The sequence below is a fragment of the Drosophila eugracilis genome, unplaced genomic scaffold (assembly GCF_018153835.1).
Source record: "Drosophila eugracilis isolate 14026-0451.02 unplaced genomic scaffold, ASM1815383v1 contig_90, whole genome shotgun sequence".
NCBI lineage: Eukaryota > Metazoa > Arthropoda > Insecta > Diptera > Drosophilidae > Drosophila > Drosophila eugracilis.
In genome coordinates, this window is record NW_024573812.1 from 7,802,241 (window position 1) to 7,821,249 (window position 19,009).

Consider the following 19,009-nt stretch of genomic DNA (forward strand, 5'->3'; position numbering starts at 1 on the left):
GCTCCGTATAAGACCTATCGCTCACTATCGAAACCTTTATAGTATATTAATATCGGTATTACCGTGAGTGGTTAACCAGTTCTATTACACAGATGCACATCGCCGAAAATTCATATATTTTGAGAATAATTGGCTAATTTCGATCCGCCCCTACGCTGAAGTAATGGTAAGTGCGTCCAAGTCCACCTTGTAGTCGCCAGAAGCCGGGATTTGGGAATTGGCTGTGCTATTTGGCAGATAACCTACTGTCCCGAGTATAAGCCGCTGACTGCGCCCCTTTCGACGTCAAAAGGGGCTGCCCGTGGTGAGAAGAAACGCCCCCGGTCCAAAAACGACAACCATGTACCCGTGGAGCTCGTCCTCATACGGCGGCCAAGTGCCCATTGCCGCCAACGCCCGGGTAAATACTCCAATAGGCCTAAATTGCGGGTCTCGGATACGTGTAATCTATCTCTCTTATCTTAAACTCGAATAATCCTCCGGCACTGCATCTGGACTTGCTTCAAGCATAAGCCAAGCAGGCTTATCTCGAGCAGTGTGCTTTGTTTGTGCTCCAAATCGATTAATGTTTCATTCAGCCAGTGATGTCGTATGCAATATCTCCTTTCAGACCATGCCGAATGGTTTGGATGACCAGGAGAAGCTACTCGCCGAGGCCATTGGGGCGGCGAGAAAGCAGGCCTTTCAGATGAACCACTTCCTGGACAAAGAACGCATGCTGGACTCACTCAAGTGCGCCAGCACCATGTTGAGTGAGCTGAGAACCTCGCTGCTCTCCCCCAAGAGCTACTATGAGTTGTGTGAGTAATCAAAAAGAAAGTGTCTATGATACCCAGGCCTAATGGCATTCTAACTCCAGACATGGCTGTCACCAATGAACTGTGCCACCTTGAGCTGTACCTCAGCGAGAAGAGCGACAAGAAGACAGATCTGTACGAACTGGTCCAGTACTCGCACACCATTGTTCCACGGTTATATCTCCTTATAACCGTGGGCATTGTCTACATTAAGAACGACTCCACCCTAAAGCGCAGTATTCTCAAGGACCTGGTGGAGATGTGCCGCGGTGTACAGCATCCACTGAGAGGTCTTTTCCTGCGCAACTATCTGCTGCAATGCACTCGTAACATCCTGCCCGACGTGATGGTGGCGGAGAACGAGCACGAGGGCAATGTGTACGATGCTATTGACTTTGTTCTGACCAACTTTGCCGAGATGAACAAGTTGTGGGTCCGCATGCAGCATCAGGGTCACTCCAGCGAGAAGACTCGACGAGAGAAGGAGCGCGAGGAACTAAAGATCCTGGTGGGCACTAACCTCGTACGACTGTCGCAGCTGGAGTCGGCTACTTTGGAGACCTACCAGAGACTCATTTTGCCGGGCATTCTGGAGCAGGTGGTCAGTTGTCGGGACGCCATTGCTCAGGAGTACCTTATGGAGTGCATCATTCAGGTTTTCCCCGACGAGTTCCACCTGCAGACACTCGATCCCTTCCTAAAGTCTTGTGCCCAGTTGGAGACCGGCGTGAACGTGAAGAATATCATTATATCGCTGATCGAGCGGCTGGCTGCCTACAACCAGCGAAGTGGCAAGGTAATACTTTACGTGATTTCTTATACTTACCCTATAACTAAAACATATATCTTTTAGACTAGTGGCAATGCTATTGATGCCATTATACCTGCCGAGGTGGAGCTGTTTGAAGTATTCAGTGTCCAAGTTGCCAATATTGTGCAGACCCGAATGGACATGCCCTTGGAGGACACCATATCGCTGCAGGTTGCTTTGCTAAGTCTAGCTCAGAAGGTGTACCCCGATCGCGTTGACTATGTGGACAAAGTGCTGGGCACAACTGCACAAATTCTGCAGCGTATGAACATGAACAAGTTGGTAAAACATTTTATCAGACTAATATGATTGCTAAGTGTCCTTTCTTTGCAGCATCTCCCATCTGTTGTCCGTAAACCAGGAGCTATCCCGCCTCCTGCGCATCTGTATCGACTTCTACAACAACGCCTTGACCATCATCCAACTGCACAACTTCTGCCCGCTGCTCGAAAAGTTTGATTACACCTCCCGTAAATCGCTGGCACTTTACCTAGTTATGAATATTTTGGACAACGAGACGGTGGTTCCCATGGCTGATCAGGCAGATAGTCTGCTGACCATTATCACGCCGTTGATAAAGGACGATGATACGAACAAAGACAACACAGCAGCAGCAGGAAACACAAGTCTAGATGCCGAGGAGTTTGCAGAGGAACAAGGAGTTGTGGCACGGTAAGTGCCTTTGGGTTTTTGTACGATCTGTATAACTAACTTCTCATTGCTTAGATTCATTCACCTTATGCGCTCTGACGAACCTGACATGCAATACAAAATGCTGCAGACCGCCCGCAAGCATCTAGGAAATGGTGGAGGACAACGACTTAAACATGTCCTACCTCCACTCGTGTTCGCCGCGTACCAATTGGCTTTCAAATATAAAGCGATCGCCGAGCAGGATGAGAACTGGGACAAAAAGTGCCAGAAGATCGTACAGTACTGCCACAGCACCATCAGTGCGCTGGCCAAGGCTGATCTTGCCGATCTGGCTCTGCGTCTTTATCTGCAAGGTGCCCTGGTTATCGGGGAGATCGGCTATACAAACCACGAAACTGTTGCATATGAATTTATGACCCAGGCCTTTTCACTTTACGAAGATGAGATTTCCGACTCTAAGGCCCAGCTTGCAGCTATAACACTTATTATGTCCACCTTCGAACAGATGTCCTGCTTTGGCGAGGAGAACGCTGAGCCACTGAGAACGAATTGTGCGCTTGCCGCCTCCAAGTTGCTGAAAAAACCTGATCAATGCCGCGGAGTTGTGGCTTGTGCCGCTCTCTTTTGGAGTGGAAAGTAAGTTTGATAGATTGCTTTGATTGAATTATTATTAAAATATCTTAATTTCCTACCAGGCAAAACGGCGAAGAGATGCGGGATGAGAAGCGGACCTTGGACTGCTTGAAGAAGGGCGCTCGCATTGCCTCGCAATGCTTGGATACCGGCGTTCAGGTGCAACTGTATGTAGAGCTACTGAATCACTATTTATTCTACTTCGAGCGTGGAAACTCCCTCATTACCGTGGCCATGCTTAACCAGGTGACTTTCGCTTACTAAAAATTTTTTACACTCTTGAACTGAAACGAAATTTATATTTTCAGCTGATTGCCAAGGTCAACGAGGAACTACCTAATCTGGAACCCAGCGAGGAGACGAAACAGATCGAGAGTCATTATAAGAACACGCTGGCGCACATACGCAGTCGCATGGAGTCCACTGATTCGGCGTTGGAGGTCTCCTTTGCTGGCATCACCCTCAATTAGCCCAGCCCACCCACATCGGACATCCCTAGCAAGCAACCCAGAGCTGAAAGCCTGCAGATCATTCGACCAGGCCCGTTTTTATACTGCTAGTAATCAGCTTGTAGACCATTCAGAACCTCTGCGAGAGTATCAAAATTGCTTGTGCGAGAAATGAAATTCCATAGTTGGGAAAGTTGTGGGCCTTAGACCAACATTTGTTTTGTCAATTTGATTTCGATCGTATTCGTAAGTGCAAAGTAAAAACATTCTCCATTATTTTCCCGATTTATTTAGTCTATTAGCTATGCATAAATAACCCCAGAGGATTTTTACTTTACTACTCTATTTAATCCCCTACCCTATCCTAAAAGATTATGTGAAAATATTGTTAAACAAAAATTATACAATCTTACATACCATTATCGAATTGATTTATGAATCGCCACGCGCTACGTATAAATATGTATTAAAAATAAAGTTAAGACCAAATTGTTTTCGCAAACAATTTGCCTGGATGTGTGGCCTGGACTAAAGTGAATCAAAATTCGTCATCGATAAACATGTAAAGTAATTCGTTTATTAAAAATATATAAACCGACTAAGTTTCATCGGTCTATCAATCAGTTAACTTAGCTTCCATTTACAATACACGATGAGTTCGCACTCGTACATATCCTACAGACTCTCGCCGATCCAATATTCGTCCTTCCATCAATCACATGCGCTACAAGGGTGTTAGATGTTGGTATTCCTCTGGTTCCTCTGGTTGTTGTGGCAGTATCCGGGGGATGGAGCGGTGGTTAAGTGGCAGTTTCGTGTTTCTTCGAGACCAGTTAGTGTGGGTGAGAAAAGTAGTAGGGAAAAGGTTGGGTACCGCGGGCAGTTAACTTGATGCGTTCGCGCAACTTAAAGCTAATCGTTTTAGTTACTAGGTTCTAAGCATAAACATTACAGATAGAAGCGCCTAATTCACTTTGAGTGCCATATAGTAAATGGAAAATTTTGAAGCATGAGATAAATTTGTTTTCGTTTCTGCATAGCTCGAGATTGCTCGGTGCGAGGAGTAGGCCCTCTGAGCCTCATTAAGCCGACTTCACGTTGTAATAGTTGTAGACGAAGGGCCAGGATGCCAGCACGTACTCCTCAATGCCGCACTCGTTGGAGCCTCGCAGGATGCGGAAGTAACCGTGCTCACCCCACCAACGACCCCAAGAGTTGGCCGCGATCTGTTTGAAGGATAAAAGAGCGTCAATGAATTTCGGTTCTTGATAGCTAAGTACCATATCTTCTAATACTCACCCAGTACTTATCACCATTGTGCTCCTCACCCCAGCCAACCAACTTGACCGAGTGGAATCCAGTGGGAGCTTTACGGTTGGCCGCAGTCTGGCGGTAGATGCCTCCCGAGTAGGCAAAGAAGTCCCTGTTAACACGCATGGTGGCCTGCACGGGGCCGGAGCGATAGATCTCCGCCATGATATCGGCCTCGCGGCTCAAACTGTAGGCCGGTCCGACAGTGTAGAAGGTGTCCCGATCGACGTCTTCCACAGGACGGCATCCGTTGGCCCTCAGAGAGCGGCTGTTGTGGCGGATCTTGCAGGTGTCGCGGTGCTGGGTGTACGGGTAGCAGCTCTCGTCGACCACGCCCTTCTTGTGCAGGAAGCGCCAGGCGGCGTCCAAGTGACCGCCCTCGCAGCCCTGCTGGCGGCGAGTGCAGGAGAGGATTTGCTGGGCGGACAGTTGGACAGCCTCCCTGCCCTTGCTCTGAATGGCGAAGCGATCGCTGGCCACCGAGGTAGTAGACAGCACCCAGGATGCACCACACCAGCCCTGATCGGGAACCTCCGAAATAAAACTGGACCACTTGTCTAAAGCGTTGAAGGATCTAGGCAGGCCGTCGGTGGGATTCTTCAAACGAGTCATCGCCTTCACGCGGTATGTGGGCTCCTTGGTGCCCAGTCGCAGTTTCAGACCTTCGGAGTACTTGCGTCCCCACCACTGGTCATACTTGCGGGCAGACCACCCGAGTCTATGGATGGAGTTGACGCCATTGATGATAGCATCGTCGGTCAGGCACAGATCCTCGTCGCACTTCACTTTTCCGCCTTCCAGGCAGCGGCACTCGTTGCAGTTGTCCCACGTGCTGTTGAATTTGCTGAAGTAGACGCCGTTGTGCTCGCAGGAGATCACTGGATCTGGCTCACTTAGGCAGAAGGAGCGGTAGTCGGGACAACAGTCACTGGAATCGTCGCGATCGCAGAATTCATCGCAGTAGCAGAGAGTGGCTGCAAGAAGGAGTAATAATTAAACTCACAGATGGGAAATTTATGTTTGCTCTTAACTTTAAGCCCCCTTAGAAAGTGTTTTACAATCATAAACTAATTACTACAAAGTCAGTTGTCTAGTGGCCAATAAACTTTGTTTATTTTAGGGCCCTTTAGAACTGTTATTTAAGACAACCAGTTATTTGAAATATATTATATAACCTTTTTAATTACTTGAAAATACTTTTTGTTGCATTTTAATAAATAAATTACTAAGTAGAGCCCAACACCCTCTTAGCGACAAGTTAAACAACTTTAAAATCCTCCTTAATAATAAAGTTAATTTAACAAAAATCACAAACGAAAATCTTTTCTTACTGGAAATGGGCAGCGAGCAGCCGTCGTGCCGATCCTTGCAGCAGGTGTTGCGCAGCTCGCAGTACGGGCCCGGAAAGTCCCGCTTCAGAGTGTGATCAAAGGCGCTGGCCACGCCCATTAGCAGGGCAAAAAGGCCCACCAGGTGGGCGCACTTGATGGTCATGGCTCCTTAAACAAAATCCAATCTGCAACTAAATCGAAAGAAAGTACGGAATTTTAAATTTTGCACATATCTCTCGGATATTATTTAATCGCTTAAAACAAAAGCCAGATAAGAGATCTGCAATTTGTCAACAATTAACAAGACAAATACACGAAATTCCTAGCATCGCGCATACGACCTGTGCATCGCAGTCGAATACTTAGTGAGGGGATAAGAAACCCGTTCGGTCTGGGTGGGATAATTAATTAGTATATCTTTCGGATAGGGGCAGCTCCTCATCAGAAATTCGCTGGTCGTGCACAGACAAACAGGCAACCCGTTAACAGTTAGCTCCGCTATATATATTCTGATGACGCCAGCTGGTTTGCCAATCCACGAACCCTGCCCGCGGTTTAAACAAAAAAGTTTCTTTTCCCCCACTTTTTTCTCGGTCCGTTTTGGGTTCTTTGATTCGGCAACGAATTCAAATTTTGAGCACACCAATCGAAAAATCCAAAGAATGACTCTCGGAAGCGCCCCTTCATTTGATGTTGTTTTGGTAGTCTTAATATATTTCTTTTTGGCTGATAATTCTGGAGACGGAGACGAAGATTAAACTTGTTTATCTCCGAGAACACGACGCGGAGCCCAAGTTTGATAAATAAATGCAAATTGCAAATAGATTTTCCTGTTTCGCCTGCTGGCTCAAAACAGAACGGTCAGCATTTTCGCCGAGGGTGCCGTGGTGCCACAATAACACAATAACAATATGTATTCAATTAGAAGACATCGCACACTTATAAATTTAGATATCTTCTGAATCACGAGTGGTTGTGGCCAAACAAAAGTCTCGAAGGTGTTCAAACATTCTCCCCACCCCACGGTTTATTATTCGAATTTATTTTGTCGATTGTTCGCTAATGCTGAACCCGTTTTTAATTTAGTGATAATTAATTTGAAAGTTCGTGTTGATAATTAATTGCCCAGCCAATTGGCAATAAAGTTTTGGCATCTATGAGAAGCAAAAAATGAAATAAAATTGAATTGTAGTTGGAGCCGTGACGAAGAAGTCTATAATTAGAAGGCCAGTAAACAACCGGGATTATAAACTTCATCTCAGATGGGCCAAGATTGTTGACACTTTTTGACTGCTCTAACACAACACAGCGATATTTTTTTTCCTGATGGAGCCGCAGATATTCTAAATACCATGGCATTAAATTGAACTCCAAACAATCGCGTCTTAGCTGACACAGCAGTCTGGTAAACAAGAAGCCATCGAAACTCTCTACTTTACTTGGCCAGTAACCGTACGCAATACTAACATTTTGAAAAGTTTGCACAATTCCCGCACTTAATGTTCTGCAATAATTGTGTTTATTGTAGGGCTAGCGATATATGCTATATACGGTTTCCTTATCGCGCAATGTTCCTACTCCGATCGCGGCTGGTTGCTGACTGAATTCAGTTAGAATTATGGGCCACCACATAAGGTTGCTGCTGCTGCTACGGCTGCTTCTGTTATTGTTGCTGCTGGCAGCGCTGCTCTGCCGCCCGATCTCGGTTGCTATAGCATATAGCCCATATAGCGTAGGTGGTCGACAGAGAGAAAGGGAGAGCGCGAGAGCCGTCCTGCTGTTACTGCCAGTGGGGCGTATACGTCATCTGTGGCTGATGGGTTAACAGAGCGCATCCCAAGGTATTTTGGGGGGCAAAATGTTTGGCCGAATTTGGCAAAAGCGCAAAAGGCGGTGTAATGAAAGCAGAGACAAACAGTGGAAAAGCTGTGGGAAAGTATGTGGGCAGATGGTTTGGTATGCTGCCCAGCTATTAGGTCAAAGATCATTAGGAACCACTTTCATGGGCAAATTCCTCGGCGAATGTTTGTGCGCAGTATATTTTAGTTTTTGAGTTTGTTTTTATTTCTCTTATCTATATATTGATAAGATATATATGTGCTTGCTGAACCCAATTTGAGTTCAAGGCCTTCAGCCAAGAATCAAATCAAATTAAATTAAGGTACGTCTTCTATGCCAACGCAGTGCGAAATTTGAATACTATCGATCATATTTCAATCAGTAGAGATTCCACAGAATATAGTACTTTATCTTTCTGTTGTTTTGGGGATGCGATCATCGCCAATCTGTCTGCCATTTCACTTAGCTTCGATCTGAAGCTTCTGCTCTTTGCATATGAGCAATAATCATTAAGAGCACTTGCAATAGCTTATAGACCGCATCATCTCAGTTAACTGGTCATCGTCATCGTGAGGGATGATCCAATTCCCCATTAGTCAAAACCCAAACAAACTATGTGGTCAACCTTTGTTTGCTTATCGATGAGTTCGTACTAATCTGAAATATGCGATTGGAATGCCAAGCAGTAACCGGAAGTAAAGTTTGATTCACCATTCATGGTGTAAGCATTTTCCTTTTTTATAACCTCTTATTTCTAGGAATTTTATTGAATGAATCATAAATAACAATAACCTCTCTAAAAACGGGAATAAATAAGCCAAAATCATTAGGAAAGCTAATTAAAAAGCATGTCTCCGCCGGCGAATAGCGAACAAATCAGAGCTCGTTGTGTGAAATAAAGCCATCAGACGACATTAAGTCGCTCTGTCGCCCGACGCGATTTGCATGACATTAAACTTCAGTTTTATGAGCGATTTCTGTCCGCTGCGGGCCAAATTACGATCTGCGGTCGAAATCGGACAAAAGCCCGCCAAAGAGATTGATGGAGACCGTGGCGAATGTGTCGCCTAATGGCCAAATCAAATCGCGGGCTGAGTAAATTTCCTTTCGCCGGTTACATTTACCACTAATCTCCACAAGCTGGCAGGTCGTGGATAAGATTAGGCAGACACGGAATGTCATGGGATGCGTATTGAGCCAGATAAGACAGTTTCGTTAGCTTAACTAATTGCAAGTGCAGTGATTACCCTGCCATTGAAAAGGGGTGAGTAATCCATAAATATTTGCATCAAATTTGAGTAATACCCGAAGCTAACTGCTGCCGGCACGACAAAATTTATAGCATTTGGAATGCAATTAAAGCGAACTATCAACGTGAGGAACTGATGACAATCTGCCGGATAAATGAAGTCATTAAAGTGTCGTCGGGTGAATGAAACACACGTCCATTCGACTCGCTGCCTTATCATCGCGAATGCCTGACTTGAACTGGTCAATCAATTAGCGGGTTTTAATACATACATAATTATGCCATTATTTAATTGGCCCCTGATTAGCATTATTTGTGTGCCTAAGCGGTCCAATAGGTATTTATTGGTATTCTGGCCATACGCAATGGGGCCCGTATAGATTGCTGGCATTCCAAAGCATTGAAGTCATAATGAGGGATTGAATTGCTTGGTCAGAAGTACCTGAAGTCGGAGCAGGCGGAAGACAAATATTCTCGATACCCGAAACTAGTTCAAGAACGGGCCAATCCAATGCCAATCCTACCTGACATGTAACTTCCTTATCGCGGATGTTATCGATTCGATTTACATTGTTCAATTTTGGGGACAGATTCATAGTATTTCGTCATAGCGCCAACTGATAACTGGGCTGGGTTGGCGACATAAAAGTGTGGAAACTTTGGCCATAAATCGAGAGATTCCTCCATGAATGGCTTATTATTGTCTAGGAGCTGGCGAACGGAATTTTAATCAGCTCTCCCTGTCACTGAATTTCGGCTTTATAAATATTTGCTTACAAAAATTTCTTTGGGGCTGGGAATGTGGCTATTTCCAGAAATTAATAACTGTGGTTAATCGTTTCCGAATGGAATGAATTGCAAGCCAAATATACCAAAGAATGCATAAATATTTGCCAGAATCCATTGAGGGTTGCCAAGGCGTTTTCAGCCATCCATAATCAATTTACTGATCATTAAAAAGTGTATTTATTTGCTCAATTCTTTAACGGGCTGTCTTTGTTTATGTGCAATTGCGAACGGGAATGGGAATGTTGAACTTGTTGATCAAGCAATTAATGAAGTATACGAACGGCAGAAGGAATTTTGGCTCTCTCCTTGATGTTCGGGGTCACCAGTTGAAACTGCAACCTTGATCCGATCGGAGGTGTGAATATTTCGGCATTATTCCAGCGAAATGCAGTGCAGAATGAAGGTATTTCCCAGCTAGAAATTCAGAGAAATTTCGTCTAGGCATGCGAAATATTTTTCCAAATAAATCGAACTGAGATATGTGTCTTCAAGGTCAAGGTCCACCCATTTGGCACGCAATATTCGCATCAATTACATTTTTGGTGGAATGTTGGTTAAGTAATGACGAAATGGAGCCAGTGGAAGTGTGACCACAAACCGAATTGAATTAATTTCATTTATCAATTGGGACAATTTCTGGAACGGCGGCAGCCACAAACAAGACAAGAACACGATCCCCCAGAGGAGCGGAGGTCACGTTTTCTTTTTTGGCATATTTGTGTTTAATATCTCAAATTGTCGATTCGTTTCAATTACACTCCACTTGTCGGGCATCAAGTGCAGGGCGTCTGTGTTTTGTTTTGTGCAATTTAAATACTTTTTGTTCGGCCGTCTGACATTGAAAGCGAATTATTATATTAACAATTAAAGGAAAACAAGAGACAAATATGCGGCGACAGAGGTGTCGGGCATACTAAACGCGGGAATTGCTTGTGCGCCAAAGTATTTTATTTATGCGAGTGCAGAAAAAAGTGCTTGGAATTTGACAGTTTGACAATTGGTTTATTATGCCGCCGACCAGCTGCCCGATAGCCAATTTATTGATCGGCTTCGATTTCAGTGGCCCACTGTTTCCGGGTGCTACCCCACACCTTCGTATAAACACACCCACCCCCTCCCAGATAGTCAGTTTGTTTTGCATTTACAATGTATGCTTTGATACATTTTACGACGCGACATTTGGTTTTGATTTAGCCAGGCTAATGGTCAGGCTAATAGAATCGAAATCACAAAATCATATCAGCTGATCGCAGCAATTTGGCTATTTATAAGAGTTATTTCACGAACGATTGGAAAGCAATCCAAGCAGCCAAGCGGCTAATTTTAAAACATTTGCAAACACTCTAGACCTACGTCATTGTTTAATGAGTTTGGGACATTCACGGCTAGCTGGAGGATATTTATGCGTATTTCTGATAATCGCCGGCTGAGCGATTAGGTGGAAATTCGAAAATAGAAAATATTTGCCTCCCACTTGATATCTTTATGGTTCCATGAGTTTCCTTGGTCTTGAATGGACTGAGATTAGGGGCCGTGAAGACTGAAATCCTTGATCAAGATTATTTGAACTTGTCGCTGGCGAAGGCTTCGCAATCACCTGTTATAATCACCTGTTCACTGATTGCGCATTATGCGGCGTATGATTATTTCCCTGTTTATGTTTCTTGAAAATTTTCAAAACAAATAAACTTAGATACTTGTGCTTTTGCTGTTCTCCAGATATACGAAATGAAATTGTTTTTCTCAACAGTTGTTGTTGATAATTAATAATTCGCTCATCGAAAACAATTCAAGGGGTGGTGGATGTATGTAAGCTTCTATATTTAGCTGTAGACGTCGACTTATTAGCAGGGCAGGTGTACTCAGGTACTCTTAGGAACTGCACTCGAGTGCCCCCCACACACAAAACTCGGATATTATTGCTATATTTTGGCATGTTTGCAGTGATTAGTAATTATCGCACATGTCAGCCAGTCAGCTAGCTTCTAGTAACCAAATTAGGCGGTTTGTCAATCATCTCTCAAATTCATCATCAAATCACTCAAACCAATCCATAATTCTAGTTTTTATATTCAAATATGCATTCTGAACAAAGGCGAGATCAGATGTTTTCAAGGCTGTTCCGTAAGTCGTAACATATTGGTTGGGAGAACAAGGCCCTCAAGCATTATATAGCGAGATCCGTGCCCAATCGTCACCTCTCGCAATCTAAACGTAAGCAGCGAGCGGTGTTCCACTCAGCCAGCGCTAAAACTACTTGGGAATTTTAGGAGCGAGCAAGTGATTAGAATTTCGTTGATAGCACGACAGCGCTGCTGTGAAGTTCTGTTATTTTAACAGCTCTGCTAAGAAGTTCTGTTATTGTAACAGCTCTGTTGAGCTCGAAAGCGGCTGAGTGGACGAATTTTAATGGGCGCTTTTCTTGGCGCTGATTTATGGAACTGACTCTTGGCTCTTGAGGTTTGTGTTTTGTGTTTGTTGTTTCGTATTTATCGTGCCGCTTTGTTTGCCGTTTAATTTTTGCCCGGCCGTTGTGTTAGCACTTAACTTAAATGCCTAGCCATCAAGTTTCTAGATTGTTGCAGCTAAGGGAACAAAAATAAACCGAGTGGCTCATAAAACGGTGAGCGAAATAGACAAAATGATATGCTTACAAGCTGGCTCTCGTAATAGTTCTCTAAGTAATATAATCCAAAGTAAGCGGTTTACTCCCCCACAAACTAATGACGTCAATTTGGGATATCTATGTTGTCTGATACATGCTGTATTAGCTATCATTAAACGGTAAATAAGTTTAGTATATGTATTATTTGAATGATGGTGGGGGTTCTCTCAATGTATAATAAGTTTTAAATTATTTTTATATTTATTTATAATTCTTATTTTTACTCAAAACTTAAACAACGATTCTATTCGGAATAGAATTTTAGGTCTATATTTGGGTTTCTATTTATCAACAAGTTATTATCAACAAATAAGTAAATAAAGGAAATGGAAATTCATATTTGTTGGGATATAAATGTAACACAAGCTAGGCATCTGGAAGTCCATGGTTTTGGTAAAGGTTAAAAATGGAATTGTTTAGTTTCACGTAATACTGTTTACTGATTTGCTATCAAACTGGCGGAATTCGATTACCCCTCAATAATTTGGGATTTGCAATGACCAACAATCGCACTTATTATTAATTGCCTTGCATATGTGCTCGCGACAAATGTGTTAATTATATTGAGAGAAGTGATTTCGATACGGTTTGTCCCATATTCAACCGCCTACAGTCTCATGGGCTTCGAGCAGGCCAGTGGGACAAGTCTGGTATCTGCGATCGCGGCAGCTGCCCCGCCTTCCGCCCGCTGACTTTAACGTTTTTTTTTGCCCAGACAGTCGGATTTACATCTGAGCTCCGATCTGAACCCGAATCCGAATGTTAGACAAGCGGCTTGTCTGTCTGGAGCGTTGGTGTCACTCGGCGTTCTATTCATAGCTGACTTGACTCCGATTTAGCCCCTGATTCGCATGACGAATCTTCTCTTGGCACTTTCTTCTGTACGCCAATCAAGCGAAAAAGGTAGCAAATTACGGACTAAAGCGAATATATTAAAAAATTACCCCGCAGCTATTCATTTGCAATGCATTGCCAAATATTGGCCGAACCATGAACTCAGATCTACAACCAAGTATTTTTCCTGCCTGCCAAAAATTTCATTTCAAACAGATGGCCAAATCTGAGCGGCCAAGCAATTACTTTTACTTTTCGATGGGGAATGACATTTAAATTGCCTGCATTCGAAGAAAACACACGGGGCTGTTTATTAAATAAGAATATTGCAACTGCAAGCATTTTTGGCCATTGGTTGGGAATTTTCTGAATTCTTATACCTGCAAAGTTGTTTCGTGATTTTTGAATAAAGTGATTTATGATTTATTAAAATATTTTTAGCTTAAAACAACAAAATGTTGGATTTATGAATAGATCTTTGTAGATAATCAATCATATAAATTTGTCTGAAGTCAAATTTTAAAACATAATTTTAATCAAATCAAAAAAAACGTTAAAACAAGTCTTAAACAGTAATTTGAATATTAATGTCAGAGTAATTAATATGATTAAATGTTTTTAGTTAATTTACTCTCCATAATCTTAAATTCGCTAACTTCTTAAAAGTAGTCTTAAAGATCACCCGCTGAGCAATTCCCTCCATAATCCTGAGTGGGTTAAATGGGCTAATTGAGATGCCCGAAAGAGTTTCCACTTCGTCTTCGCTTGCTTGCGACAATTGTTTGTGGGATTGTTACGAGAGCCAGAAAGTCATTGTCAATGCCAAGTGCGAATCATTTGGCGTGCGATAGATACAGCTGTATCTGCCAGTAGATACACATGCGATACGTGTACGTACGAGCACATATGGGCTTGTAGATTCGTGGATACGCGATTTTATTGCGGCCTCATCCAATGTCAGTGACACTCAGTCAGTGTCAATGTCTGCACGCCGATGACAAGGCACTCGCTCATCGGACTTAATGTGTTTTGTATTGCCCAAAAAATGCTATTCGCTTCTGCGGCTGAATCATAGCGATGCTATTTGGATATATATGGCTATGACGTGCCCCCAACCGAAACCCAAAAGTATGTTTGTCTACCTCTTTCACGCCCGTCAACTGTCCAACAATGTCGCCCCAATTGTTGTTTAGTTCATTTTCATTCCATTATTTTGCGCAGTTAGCCGAAAAACTTTGTATGATGTTAATGGGCGATATGTCATCATAAATTAATTGCCCTCGAATAATAAATTAATGAACAAAAGAGTACCTAAACTAAATATCTCATAAATTAATTGTAACCAAAAAATGTGAGGGGAATTTTTGGATAAAAAGAATTTGCGCTTTTCAATCAAGGAAAGTGGATGGTTTTTGGTAAAGTAAAGTGTCTAAAAAAAGGTTAGTAAATGGGAGAAAATTTAACATTTCCACATTAAATTAGAAATACTTACTCTTTTGCGTTTGTAAATGACCTATTTAAAATCTAATTTAAATAATAAAAAACTTTTATAAGCAGAACAAAAGGTTTTTCATATAAAGGGTGTCAGAATTGAGTGCCTCTTAGATAAGAAATTCCCACTATTGTCGACTCTAACTACTCATTCAGCTCATTCATGAACTTTTATGGCTTTATTCGCTCTATCTATCGATCTGACTGGCTGTCACTTTCTGGCCTGGGTTTTCACTTTGGCCAAGTTCAATTAGCACGGGTTGCATAATTGAAAGTGCCAACAGGTCCCCGGTTTTCGATCGCAGGGCGCCACTTTAGCGTTCGCCAAGGTGTGAACTGGCTAATGGGCCACAAATAACGTGGCACAGAGAGACAGGGGAAAGCAAACAGCCCGTGTTTCTTGGCCAAACAACCTAGTCGAAAGAGGCCTATCAGTGCAGCGGGGTTTAGGTTGGCTGTGACGTCACATACAGATCCGTATTTGCCGTGTTTGCCACAGCAAACGAGTGGCAATGGGGCATGCGATAATCAGCGGTGACGTCATTTGTCAACCTGCTGACAGCCGAGTGATAGCTAAGTGCATTTTCCATTTAGCGCCATTGAATCACTGATTGAATGGGAGTCGATACGTGCCGTAAATCAAATTCAGAGCCAGTGGCAACTGCTGTGACAACGCCAGATCGTATTTCTCGTTAAATGGCTAACATATACATATCCAAGTAAATGGACATAAAACAACAGATGCATTCCATCACCTGCAAAAGGTCAGAGTTGAATGCCGGGCGGTGTGGGTGTCTATTGATTGCACGCCATCCCTCCGGGCCAATCATAACCACATTGTAGCAATCGTTATAGCCGTAATAATCATTCGATTCAATTACGAAAATATGCTAAGATCGAAGCGTGTCGATTACGAATGAATAAATGTGTTCATTTAACATATTTATGTACTATATAGAAATTATATAGAAATAACCTTAACCGCCAAGCCAGTCGGCTAACAGTGCGTATGAGCCATATATCAAAACGATGACGGAGCAATTGAATGGCAAATTGTAAACTGCTTGTGATGCAATTTACATTTTAATTGCCGCTTTTCGAGCTGACTTGTGTTTTTGTATTGCCCAGGCCAATCCATTTAAATGGCGCTTTGCCTAATGACATCGTCACGTTCCCCTTGTACAGTGGTCTCCCCTACTACTTCCCCATTTCTCGATTCCGATTTCGTGGTATGCAAATATGAGCCATATGAGACATCTCAGCTTTTCGAATCATTGATTATGCAAATGCCGCAGAGGTAATCAAATAAGTCCGAGGGCTGTGGCAAATACTTAACGAGTCGTAAAACCTATGAGAAGTATGTAAATGCAAATCGGATCGGAGACATGAAGATCCGTAAAGTAAGGCAGGGAGGAGGAATTAATTTTGGAGCTACGCCTCGAGACTCAAACTTGATGTGCTACACAGTTCAAGATTCCCTAACCCTAACTCTTACCACTGCCATAAACCTCTAACCAGCCATCCCGCAAACAGAGATAAGTATGACATCACCTGGACAAGACCAGTAGCTGGGTTTTTGCTCATTCACTGGCCAACTCACCTTCGTCAGGTGTGTGCGTTAGCTGTTTGTTGTTGTTTAATCAGGGGTCTCAAGGGGTTGGGGAGGAGGTGCCGGAACTGGACCGGATTGCGTGTTTGCGTTGTCCGCTCAAAGATGAAAAACTGACAAATTTATGGGATTAGTAGCGCTAGCTATATTATCATAAAATACCGAATATTTGGCTGCTCTGGTTTTTGACTTTTGGTGTTTTGTTACAGATTGCTCGAACAGCGCTTCCTGCCCGAATTCTGGTTAACCTTAGAGCCCAGTCACATTTACATAGAGCCATTTGTGATTCTAAAAGCCCAATCAGCACTTTTTGCGTTGTGATATCTGACCCCTTCGCCAGGGGTTACACCAGAATCATGGGATAGTGCATTCGACGGCTTGCGTGAATTCCATTTGCCCAAGTTCACGGTCAGTGGAGCAAAATACACAGAACTAGAATAACATGTTCCCCTGACGGCAGCAAAAGCTAATGCCGAAAGTAAACATCGCCGGAGGAATTCCAGCTGCACATCGAAAATAAGACGCAATCCCCAGGTTGTCTATTTGGCTTTAGATACAAATTCGGCGCCAGATTCCACCTTCTTCTTTCTTCCGCGATGATCGATTGCAGTCGTGTTGGCCGGGATATTTTCTTTCTTTTATATTTTCCTTTTAAATAGCGTGACTCTGGTCCGTTGCCCGATTTTGCATCCGTATCTGGTGAAGGCATCTGCATCTGCATCTGCTCTGCACCCACGAACCGCCATCAGCGCTTTTGCCCAGACCCGATCTTGGACCAAACTGGCACAAGCATCTTCCAGACTTTCTAGCGTGCGTCCTATGAAAAATGCAAGTTTGCTCAGATTTCTGATAAATGTGTTGTGTTTTGCACACAAATTTCCAGCAGGCGAAAGGGGTAAGAGTAGGCTTAAATGGGTTAACTTAAAAGCTCTTTATCTGCACGAGAATTAGATCAAGTATTTAGAGGTCATAACTAGGGATCAGGCTGTTTACTTAGTGAGATTAATTAGCCATGGCTAACTGATAGCTGTCAGAGTGATTTCCACTTGCTGTTGTTTTTCCGTCTTGGATATCTGTTTTCCAACCGCAAATCCGGAGACAAACCATCTGATATCGATTTCCCGCCAAGCCGAGCCACGCATTCAATTACCATTTCAACACTTGCGATTGCATTTGCAGCTCGAACTGGCTTTGGTTTATCTGTCTATTTATTTATTTTCAAATTCTCACCTGTCACAGACAATTCACTGCACTGCAAGTCGCGCACTATTTTATTTAGTTTAACTGCTAACCGAAAGTCAGCTGAAATTAACGTCAAATTGGGGATAAACTTTAAAGACTGATCTATCTGATCCGCACTCGCGTTTGCTGTCGCGACAGATTTGGAACCCAGACTGAGACTGACGCTGAAACTGAGCCAAGTTAGCAGACCGAGCTGCGATCTGAGGACTGCGAATGGGGAAACGACGCGACTCCAAAAGCCGACAAGCGGTTGCCGACAAGCGATTTGCGTTTTGCGACCACAACACAGCGATCCCCTTGCTCCTAGCCCCTGGCGGCTTCCACATTTCGCTGAGCCAACAAATCGTTGAACAAGCAAATTTTTTCAGAACTTTTAAACAAAAATAAACCAAAAAGTGGATTCCCAGTAACCTAAAACAAGGACAAGGCACGAGCGGAAATCAACTACAGTTTGTTCACTTCTTAACTTCAAGATATAAAATATAAGATATCAAGAGATAAATATATTTCTAAAAGTTGAAATTTTGTATTGAATATATATTATATTTGATAATAAATGAATTGAGAAAACCGCATATATTGTTTAAATAACGTTACCATGTGTTTCCACTGTATTTGTTTATTTTTCTCTTTAACAAAAACACTTAGAATAAAAAGTTATATATTCTCTATGAAAATAGTTTTGAGTAAATATTTTCCATTAATAAAAAAGAATTAAAGCCACTTTTAACTTATAAAATCCAAGAAGGAATTTTATTGGCAGTATAACTATTGATTTAAATAAGGTTTTTATGGAAGTAAATGACACGTTAAAATAGTTTTTAACAGCTGTATTTCTTTAACATTCTGTAATATGTAGAAGAGCTTTAGTGTCTATATTGTATAATATTCATATTCAGAATCTGTTAATGATTGTGTCTATATCTGTAAGCAATATCCGGAATATTAATCGTATCTCCTTCGAATATTCTACTAATGCTCTTGATTGCTGATAAAGTGGTCTCAATTTTATTTTTTAAGGTTGTTTAGGTTAGTAAATGTAAAAATGTAGAAATGTTTTTTGCATATTTTTCTTGACATTATCAAAAATTGTTTTACAAATTATTCATTGCAATTTAAATGCACTTATCTTAGCACCAACTTGAGCAATTATTGTTCTCTGTGTGCTGACTAATTGAGTTATCGAAGCCGATGGGGCAAGGACAGAGCCTTGGAAAGAGCGATCCTTAATTGCGTAAGAAACGAGCGAGCATTAAGCTTAATTGTCCGGAGCTGCGCCTTCATCTCGGCTCACTTCATGTCAAG

The 19,009-nt window shown here is 42.6% G+C and overlaps 2 protein-coding genes across 3 annotated transcripts; one reads left to right on the forward strand and one right to left on the reverse strand.

Annotated features, from left to right (window-relative positions):
* The first annotated feature begins 253 nt into the window (after positions 1 to 253).
* On the forward strand, positions 254 to 3,946 carry LOC108112932 (vacuolar protein sorting-associated protein 35). The gene is made up of 8 exons (XM_017223323.2): positions 254 to 400; positions 611 to 800; positions 860 to 1,593; positions 1,651 to 1,886; positions 1,942 to 2,280; positions 2,335 to 2,898; positions 2,958 to 3,141; positions 3,204 to 3,946. The coding sequence occupies exons 1-8, from the start codon at positions 341 to 343 to the stop codon at positions 3,363 to 3,365; spliced, it is 2,469 nt and encodes an 822-aa protein (XP_017078812.1). The 5' UTR covers positions 254 to 340; the 3' UTR covers positions 3,366 to 3,946.
* On the reverse strand, positions 3,900 to 18,087 carry LOC108112933 (tubulointerstitial nephritis antigen-like). 2 transcript variants are annotated; one of them, XM_017223325.2, is made up of 4 exons: positions 17,693 to 18,087; positions 5,987 to 6,177; positions 4,644 to 5,629; positions 3,900 to 4,570 (listed from the first exon to the last, which is right to left on the reverse strand). In XM_017223325.2, the coding sequence occupies exons 2-4, from the start codon at positions 6,147 to 6,149 to the stop codon at positions 4,427 to 4,429; spliced, it is 1,293 nt and encodes a 430-aa protein (XP_017078814.1). In that variant the 5' UTR covers positions 6,150 to 6,177; positions 17,693 to 18,087; the 3' UTR covers positions 3,900 to 4,426. The 2 variants fall into 2 exon arrangements, with proteins under 2 accessions (XP_017078814.1, XP_017078813.1); XM_017223324.2 differs by lacking the exon at positions 17,693 to 18,087 and adding an exon at positions 7,454 to 7,579.
* Between the last annotated feature and the right edge of the window lie 922 nt (positions 18,088 to 19,009).